This window comes from Camellia sinensis, chromosome 8 (genome assembly GCF_055761805.1).
Source record: "Camellia sinensis isolate YWXY chromosome 8, ASM5576180v1, whole genome shotgun sequence".
NCBI classification, from domain to species: Eukaryota; Viridiplantae; Streptophyta; class Magnoliopsida; order Ericales; family Theaceae; genus Camellia; species Camellia sinensis.
Genome location: NC_138968.1, coordinates 111,105,850 through 111,116,499, shown reverse-complemented (window position 1 = coordinate 111,116,499; position 10,650 = coordinate 111,105,850). Strand labels below are relative to the sequence as shown.

The window sequence follows — 10,650 nt, the reverse complement described above, 5'->3', positions numbered from 1 at the left end:
AAAGTACCTCTCACTACTGATGGAGCCGGTACTAAATCCTGCGCGGCAACAACATACACGCGACCTGTAGGCCCCTGATCCACCTGCTCACCTCTCGGAGCATACGACTGCTGCACTGACTGGGATGACGAGGCTCCCGGATTGGCCCTCGAGGCCTGCACAGACTGAGCTGGCTGAAATCCCTGCGTCTGCCTAGAACCAGACGCTCCCGATGTGGCACCCAACTGTGGGCAATACCTCTTCAAGTGCCCAGGCTGGCCACACTGATAGCAAGACAAAGATTGGCCTCTGCCCTGACTCTGGCCCTGAGGTCTAGCTGAAGAAGAAGCAGCTCGCTGACCCCCTCCCTTCTGCAGGCAAACCGAAACTTTGTGACCCAGCTGGCCACACTTGTAACAGGTGAAATCCCCCTGACTACCTCTCCCGGAGCCTGCACTCGGCACTGGAAAGGTCAATCTAACAACACCACCCTGCGACTGCTGAGGGTTAGGACCCCTCTGCCTCCTGCCATCACCCTGGCCATCTTGGCTCCTCTTGGAGCCTCTCTGTCCCTCATCCTCCTCCTGCATCATGAGCTCCATATGAGCTGCAGCATCCACTAAATGTCTATACTCTCGGATGTAAGACCCACAAACTCTCAGCTTGAGGCCCCGCCTCAACTTCCGCTCAAACTCATAGCAATGGCGTTCTTCGGATGCCACCAACTCAGGTGCAAACCTGGACAAACTAGTGAAAGTGGCCTCAAACTCTGCCACAGACATACCCTGCTGATTAAGCCGGCTAAACTGATCCCTCAGCTTCTTCCTAGCAACTGCAGACAAGAACCTCTCCTGGAAAGCATTCACAAATGCCTCCCATGTTCCACCAACACGAGCCTTCTCGTACTTCTACCATTGACCCGCATCTCCCTTCAGCTGGAAGGATGCCAAGGTCATTTTCAAAGCTCCATCCTCGATGCCAAGCATCTCGAACGTCTTACTCATCTGTTCTAACCACTCGTCAGCCTTCAGTGGTTCCTTTGGATCCCCAACAAACTCATCCGGGTTAGACCGGAAGAACTCCTTCTTCAAGAAAGAAGGCCCTGCCTCAGCTGCCTGATTCCCAGCCCTGAGAATACCCAAAGCCCCTGCTATCTCTCGTGCCAAGGCACTCATAGCCTGCTGGCCCGCTGGCTCGGCTGCGTTGGCCTGACCAACACCCTCCTGCACTGCCGAAATATCATCCGGTAAAGGTACTTCCTGCCTCGCAGGCCTACCGCGCCTAGCACCTCTTCCTCGTCCTGACATCCTAATGAAGGTAATACAGAACGTTAGCACATTCACAAATGTGCCAAAACTAAACACTCACGTCCTAATGCATGGACAACTGTAATTCACTCCACGTAAGCACATAAACACTTATGAATTTCATCTCCGGATAATGATAGTCCCGAGGCATTACTAGAGTTCTGGTTAGAAACAGCATTGATCATGTGCCTTTCCAATAAGACTCATAGAAACCCAAGGATCCAATCAACATCCTAGAAACTAAATCCCATACCCACATAGTCACATAAGCATGTTATCAATTAAGCATGTAGCATATAACACTACATCTAAGTCTCTATCAAGCGAGACAAACCCATTGTGATACTAATCACTTCCCACGTACCCAAAGTATTCAAACCCGGTACGCTCTGATACCAAGTTGTAACGCCCTCAAAATAACACATTAAACCCATCAATATAGACATGCATTGGTAATAAAGATAAGCATTCTTCTATTCATCAGAGTAGTTCTTTACAAAAGTATTACATGTTAATCAACAAAAGCAAATGCCCTACGGGCTTACAGCTTTCCAAGTTAACACTTGGTTACAACAAAAGAGTGCTAACTCATTTACACATTAAGCCCTTGGCTTGAATATACACGTAATACATCAAGAAATAAAACAACAAAAGTTCGCCTGCCTCTAGCCTCCCAAGTTACGTCCTTGGAGGTGGCATGCTACCTGTACCTGAAAATGATATTCCCATATAGGGTGAGCCACAGCCCAGTAGAAATATACTAAACCAAATATGAACAATGACTAAAAGTTTCGCAGTTGATAGATGGCCAACACTGATACTTTCCTTTATCACACTATACATTTTCATGACATATAAGTCCATATTACCATTCATTTTCCAATTCCTTTCAAATTCTCAATTTATAACCATGGCTCAGAACCTGGCCAAACAACTCATATGTGACAGTAACTCATATCAGGCACCTCCCATTACATAACAGATAAGCATACAAGCTATATCACATACTAACAGATAAGCATACAAGCTATATCATCACTTCCACAGATATGCATATGAGCCCTATCACACTTTCAATGACAAGCATATGAGCTCTGTCAACACATTACTAGATAAGCATATGAGCTCTATCTACGGAGTCCATCCCCTATCTCCTCCCAACAACATCCGGTTTAGAGGTCCATCCCCTATCTTCCCCTAAACCGCGGAGTACATCCCCTATCTCCTCCAACACAACACAATGCATATAAACAATAATTATACACATCGTCAACCAATACATAACATTTAATGTATTCATTCAACCGTCATACTCAATGACACATTCCGGTGATTAGTTTTTGTTTGCCTAATCATCATGCATTGTCTACAACAACCAAGACTATCCTCCACCGATAGCCTAAAGCAGTTATTTCTATACAGAAAATAAATGCAACAAATTGATATAAAATCGATATTTCCAACTAGGTGAGTGACATAAAATCCAACTACACCCTTTAATCCCATGTATTCCTAATCTCAACATTTCCAATTCAATTCCTCATTTCTCACAATTAATTTTACAAATTAATTGGCCAATGTAATTAGGGCATTTTTCATAATTAACATTTCAACCCTTAGGTTCCATTTTCATTAATGTTTTAACATTAATTCCACTTTTCCATGCCAAACATGCATCTAGGCTTTTATATAGTTAAAACCCCAACTTTGTAAATTTGCACAAAAGTCTCAAACTTTCACAAAATTACCAAACTAACTCGAACATCTCAAACTACTAAAATTTAAAGACAAAACCCATAGTAAGGAGTAGGTTATCCCTACCTCAAAGTTTGAGCTCCAATGGAGATGAAGACCAAAACCAAAATGCTTAAAATTCTAAAATTTTCAGATTAAAATGTAGCCCTCGACGATCAACACAACTTTCGTAAAGATCAAAAGTGAGCAAACAACTCCTACTAGATCAAATCTAAGAGAGAAGGGCCGGTTTTAGAGTGAGAAGCTTTGAAAATGGCTTTTTGGAAAAGTAAGAGAGAGAAAAGATCTTGAAAAAGTGATACAAAAGTCGAATCTCGCTTTTAAATAAGAGTCGCCCCGCTCGAGCATCCAAACCCCCGCTCGAGCGTCACTCACAGACTCCCGCTCGAGCGTCAACAATCCCGCTCGAGCGACGGATACACACTCCCAGAACTTTTACAGAACCAGGTCTCCGCTCGAGTGTCAACTCTCCCGCTCGAGCGTCACACACAACAACCCGCTCGAGCGTCAAAACTCCCGCTCGAGCGTACAACTCTGCAGAGGAGATACTAGAAGATGGAAAACTACGCTCGAGCATCGGAAACCCCGCTCGAGCGGACAGACAACAACGAAGGGCCCGCTCGAGCGTCAAAATCCTCGCTCGAGCGCGAAGGCCAAAATCTGGGCAACTACACTTGGTTCCTAAGCTCAACCAACCTGTTATACACCTGCCCAACACAACCCAAGACTCAATTACAAAGAGTAAAGGATGTAAACGAGATGTACACAACAACCAATGAAAAGGGAAACCGAGATCGCTATAGAATCTGACTATTATTTGCTAACGTAAGGGAGGTTAGTGTAATTTTTGAAACCACATGGGAGGTATTTGTAATTAAGATAAACCTCAAGGGAGGTAAGTGTAATTTACCCTAATTTTTTTTATTAACATTGTAAACAAATAAGTAAAGAATCATAATAATAATAACAACAACAACAACATATTTTTATTTTTCATGTGATGTCTCACCACTTCATTGGTAATAGAAATAAATGATTCATATTCAACTTTTATATAGTGAAATCTACACTTGGAATAAATTTCAATCACACATTAATTTTCTAAATCAATTCACCACTTAAACTATCTTATTTTCTTTTAAATAATACTCACCTTCAAAAACCCACCAAACAATACTCTTGTCAAGTTCATCACCAAAAAATTTGTATATGTATATATATATATATATGTAAACTACATGTATGAATAATTTTTTTTAATTGTTTAAAAATTAGAAATTCAAGAAAATCTAGAAAGGTATGCATGGAGGGAATTTATTTTGGAAATAAATGTGTCTATGAAAAGAGATGTAAATTTTGAAATGAATTAGTTTACATTCTTTTTAAAACACATAAATGTAATAATTAGAGTTTTCCTTCTTTTGGTTATTGAAAGCTAGCCAATAGATTTTTTTGGATAAATTACACTTACATTCCCTTAGGGTAACATAGGGTAATATAGTTATTTTACACAGTCAAGTAGCGTCATTTGTGCTAACTTAACAGATTGAGAGAATTTTGATAATGCCAGTAAAAGTAAAAGAAGTTTCTGTAATTATTGAAATCACTGGAGAGATTTTTGTAATTGTCAGAAACCTTAGGGGAGGTAAGTGTAATTCACCCAAAAAAATCTATTGGCTAGCTTTCGATAACCAAAAGACGGAAAACTCTAATTATTACATTATTTATGAGTTTTAAATAGAAAGTAAACTAATTCATTTCAAAGTAAACTGTTTAAAAACTTAATTTATAAGTGATGAGGTGAGTCCTCAAATTCATCTTGCTTTTTATTTGATGTGAGACTCTGCCTTCACATATATTCTAACACCAACCACACAAATATAAAATTGAAAAATTGATATTTTAACCAACATCATTGTCGAGAAACATTTTTAAGTAATCTAGCCTATGTTATATGAGCTCTTCAAAATATATTAGATATCCATGTCAAACACCTGACACTTGGACATGAATACAAGTTATGTATCTGATACTTTTTATCAGACACTTCTTATATACTTATATTTACAATTATTATTATATGTATATATTGTTGTATACTTGCTATGAAATGAATAAAACACCTTTTAACAGTATGGCCTCGTTCAGGAAGTTGACTATTTTATTAGGCTATTTTAATAGGCTAAATTTTTTGTAATTAGGAAGATGGTTGGATTTTTTATAGTTGGATGTGATGTTTATGAGAGAAAAAATAAAATGATTATGGGTTTGATGTGACATTTTGTCTTATTAGCTATTTTAGCCTGTTTTGTCTTTTTGTGAATTCTAGCCTAAAAAAGCCAAAAATCCACTTCCCAAACAGGGCCTATATGTTACGTATAACATAATTATATCTAATATAATAGATTAAACTATGAAAATATAACTATTTTATTTTAAGTTTGTGCATCCTTAAATTTAAAATTTGATAAGTCTAATTTTAAAATACACACTCACTTTTAGGCTAAATTTTGGGGTTGAGTTAAGCCTCAATGGAAGTCAGAATTGGTGCTACTAAATGAGATGTTGAGTTGAGCTTCAATGGGAAGTCAGAATTGGTCCTGCTTAATGGGACTTTTTGTGAGGCCTCGATTTTTGTAACTTCTTTTAGACCCTTTTGAATTATTTATATAAAGACCCTTAATTTCTTATTTAAATTAGAGTTGGAAACGCGTGCCAACCGAAAACTTGCATACCTAATCAATCTTGGGAACTTAGGAATCATTTCTAATACCTTGATAATAATTAATTAACCCCTAATTATAAAATAATCGCTTAAGGCCTTAGATTTCCAATTCTCATAAGGTTTGTTCAGTCGATTATCTTTTAATTAGAAAATGAGAAACCCAAACCAAATTATTTTCCCTATCACTAATTTAATTAATTCTACACTTGAAATAGATATCCTAATTCATAAATTGAGCCCATGCCCTCATACTTTATTAATATTTCACAATAGCCTCAAAATCAGTTCTTTATATATAAAAAAGTACAATCCATTATAATAATATTTTCCACAAAATATATACACTATTTAAAGATGAATTTGTACACAAAAAGAAAATGAAAAATCCTCTCACGGCCAACCATATATTTGGTATATTTTTGTTGTAACAGTTGATTTTGGGTGAACGCTCGAGCGGTCATGTGGTCGCTCGAGCGTAGATTTGCAACTCCCGGTATCTCGCATGTTTGCAAGCGAGACCGCTCGAGCGAAGGGAAGGTCGCTAGAGCGTAAAATTCAAACTTCTAATATTTTCACTATAGCTCTGCAAAACTTCTGAGACTATGCATTTATAGCTCGAGTGGTGGAAAGTTCACTCGAGCGGTCTCTTTGTATTTTGGCACTTCGCTCGAGTGATGGAAAGTTCGCTTGAACAGTTTGTTCGGGGAAATAGAGTTAAATATGAACTAAACCCAGTTTCTAGCTCACTTTTCAAATTCTTTCTCTCTCTAGTAGCTCTATTTCCAAAACCCTAGATTTCATCTAGTAAAAACAAGAATCAAGTGCCTTCATTAAACTTGTTATTCATGCCAAGAGCTACATTTTGAACCGATTGGATCGTGTTATATCGGAAGTTCATCGTGTAGATCTTCATTCTTCACCTACAACTATTGAGGTATGAATATCTTTACCCTTGTATATTTGTACTTTAGTTTAAGTGCTTGTGAATCTTAAGGTGTGGGTAATTAGTGAGATGGTTATGTATATATATATTACATATGGATTTGGTGATGATAATGTGTTTTGTGTGAAATTGATGATGGGTTAGGTAACCAATTATGGAAGATTAAGTAAATAGACATGAATTAAGGGAAATTAATACTTGGAAGGAAAAGCCCCAAAATGTAATGTGTAACCCCAAAGGTTGTTATTTGATTTTGACTTAAAGGGGTAATTGATGAGTAGAATTGAAGGGTCCATGTGATTTCTTGTTGTGTGTTTAAGATGTGATTGTTTTGGAATGTGTTGAGGTGCCCACTTGCCCGGTCGTGTGAGGACAACAAATGTAGGAATGTGTTCAGGTGCCCACTTCCCTGGTCTTGTAAGGACGACGAATGTGGGAATTTTATGAGGTGTCCACTGGCCGGATCGTGTGAGGATGACAAAAGTGGAAAGTTTGAGGCATCCACTGGCCATCTGTGTAAAGACGGAAAAATGTGAAGATTGGATGTTGAATTGTGTGTTGTGTTATAAAATTTTAAACAATGTAATTCATCGGTAGTGACGGAGATCATACATAATTTAAATCAAATATTCATATACTTGATTAAATATATTCTCTACTGGACAATTGCTCATTCCTATCTACTAACATTTCAGGACATGAAGAGCGTCATCCCCGCCAATGAAGAAGAAGAAGATGTCTATTTCTTTTAATATCTAAAATTTTGTGAACTTAAAAATTATAATAGAATCGCTGACCTACATTATTACTTTTATTTTGAAATTGTATATCTTTGTATCAAGGGGCACAATGTAATTAGTAAACTTAATAGACAATGTATTTTTGTTGTTTTCTTTAACTTATTGAACTATGAACTGTAGTAATTTTGTAAATTGAAACGTATAGTTCAATGAGAAAGAGAAATGTTGAATTGAATTGTGTTGTTGTCATTTGGGAATTGTTTTTGGGTCATTACAACTTTAGTATCAGAGCAAACTGGGTTGAATACCTGGGGCTCATCGGAGGTGACTTTCGTCACATTGGGTTGTCATGCTAGAGTGAGGGGTTGGTTGTTTTACTTGATTATCTATTTATGTGAATAAGTGGGTATGCGGTCATTTCTCTAGAATATGTGACTTGTGTCCACTACATTCATTGAATTCCTTTGGAAAGGTATCTGATCAATGCTTTTTCCATTGGGAAATTCTTAAGCATCGTGGAATGAGTTGATATCTTGGGAGGTGAATATGTATGTGTTCTAATTGTTTATGTGCTTATGTGTTGAGAATGAGATTGAGACATAAAGGAGAAATAATGTGAGAAGTGATAAACTAGTATACGAATTTTGAGTTAATCTTGTCCACATCTACTCTTATATAGGATGTCTAGAAGTGGTAGATGTCATGGCAGACCTCGTCAAGGTGGTCGGGATATCCTGACTCAACTAGAGATCCCTCATCAAGAAGAAGGAGTGGGTCAAAATAATGTGGCCGCCCCACCCACCTAAGATGCTATGAGAGTACTGGCTCGAGAGAGGGTTGGGGCGTCAATGGATATTCTTAGAGCTGAGCAAGTGGCTAAGACTATCGAAGGGGAGACTAAGGCTTCATTCCTGAAGAAAGAATTCTTCCATTCAAATCCTGTTGAATTTATTGGGGACGCCGAATCATTAAAGGCGGATAAATGGCTTGAGCAAATTACCAAATTTTTTGAGATTTTGGACATTCATGAGAGTGAACTTTGGGCGGCACTTGTTAGTTATCAATTGAAGGGCGATGCTGGCCAATAGTGAAAATATGCCAAGGGTCAAATTGAACACACTTGGAAGTCAATGCATTTTAGGAGAAATACCTTCCTCCTATTGCGAGGAAACATTTAATGAGGGAGTTTGGAGAACTTGAACAATCTAACTCCACAGTAGCGGAGCTTGAAGCTACCTTGACGAGTTTATCTCATTTTGCACCTGACCTTGCGGTGACGGAAGAGCGTCGGTGTTTAGAGTTTGAGAAGAGCTGAGGCTGGGAATTTTGACGAAAGTGATGGGGAACATGATCTAGGATTATGATAGACTAGTAGAGTTCATGGCACATGTTGAGATCATGGTTGAAGGTGAAGAGAAGAGGCAACGGCTTAGGAGACAAGGGATTGCAGAATCTCAAGTAAGTTCTATAGCATCCAAAAAGTTAAAGGGTTCTACATTTTCTCCTCTACTACCATTACCGGCCGTTTCATCAATTCCTATGTCTAGGAAGAGTATAGATAGTACAGGACAGAGTGGGATCACTTATTATTGGTGTGATGAGCCGAGCCATAAGTCCAACGCTTGCCTACAGAGTAACCAACAGCGTCAGACTTCTACTCGCTCATAGAGTCAGACTTTGGTTGTAGGTTAATCACCCGTTTGTTATCAATGTGGCTGGCCGAGTCACGTAAAGAAGTTTTGTCCCCAGATTGTCGGGACGGCCAGTGCTTCAGGGTTTCAGGCAAGACAGAGCCAGAGGTAGACTCATCAACCAGTTTAGTCTGGATAGGTGTCTGGGGTAGTACATGGGGCCAGCTCCGCACAGTCTGTGCAACACGCCTATCGTTAGAGAGGTGAACAGAGACCCAAAAGAGAGTCTATGCAGTTATCACATCTGAATAGTTAGCTGGGCCATTAGTGATGCGAGGTAAATATCTTATATATAATACATGGGCTAATGTGTTGATAGATAAGCATCTCATTCATTCATAGGATCTATATTTGCCTCCATGTTGGGGTTAGAGACTGAACCATTAGAGTATTCTCTTGTGGTAGAATCACCAGTTGGGGGTAAGATGGTTTTGAACCATGGGTGTTGTGGTTGTGTGATCGAAATCACTGATCGCTGACTCCCTTTTAGTTTGGTGTTGTTAGATATGATGAGTTTTGACGTCATCCATGGCGTGGATTGGTTGTCCTTTTATCGTGCCATTATAGACTGTTATCGCGGGAGAGTTACGGTGTGTACTGTTGGTGGTGATTGTTTTTATTTTCTGGGGAATAGAACTGATAGACTTTTATCGCCTTTATATGACTCTCGTAGTCGAGGTAGATTCACTACTCTTCTTGCAACCTAGACAAACGATGGGAATGGTGGAGTGCGAGGGAAATTTCCTAGGGTGGTTTGTGAGTATTTAGATGCCTTTCCAAAGGACCTCACTGAATTACTGCCTCATCATGAGGTCAAGTTTTCTACAGACTTAGTGCTGGGCACGACACCTATTTCCATGTCACCCTATAGATTTGCTTTGGTAGAGCTGCTTATTTTAAAGAACCAACTGCAAGAGTTATTAGACAAGGGTTTTATACACCATAGTACCTTGCCCTGGGGAGCACCAGCTCTTTTTGCCAAGAAGAATGATGGTTCATTGTGGCTATACATCGATTATTGCAAGCTGAATAGGTTCACAGTTAAGAATAAGTATCCATTGCCTAGAATAGATGATCTTTTCGACCAATTTAAGGGTTCTCAATGTTCCTCAAAGATAGATCTAAGATCGGGTTATCATCAATTACGTGTAAAAGAGGAAGATATTCCAAAGACGATCTTTCGTACTTGATATGGCCACTATGAATTTCTTTTGATGCCATTTGGTTTAACTAATTCTCCTGCCACTTTTATGGACTTAATGAATTGAGTTTTTCAAGAATATCTTGACAAGTCTGTGGTCATTTTTGTGGACGACATTCTTATATATTTACCCTTTGATGAGGAACATGAGTCACACATTTGTATTGTTTTGTAATTATTTAGGGAGCACAGGTTGTATGGTAAGTATGAGAAATGTGAGTTTTGGCTCTCTAAGGTGAAAATCTTGGGTCACATTGTTTCCAAGTATGGTGTTACCGTAGATTCTTCGAAGATTGAGGAGGTGTTGAA

At 38.9% G+C, this 10,650-nt stretch overlaps 1 protein-coding gene across 1 annotated transcript; it reads left to right on the top strand.

Annotated features, from left to right (window-relative positions):
• Positions 1–8,297: 8,297 nt before the first annotated feature.
• LOC114271455 (uncharacterized) lies at positions 8,298–10,330 on the top strand. Its single transcript, XM_028213074.2, has 4 exons — positions 8,298–8,501; positions 8,591–8,722; positions 8,806–8,907; positions 9,848–10,330. The coding sequence occupies exons 1-4, from the start codon at positions 8,298–8,300 to the stop codon at positions 10,328–10,330; spliced, it is 921 nt and encodes a 306-aa protein (XP_028068875.2).
• Positions 10,331–10,650: the final 320 nt, after the last annotated feature.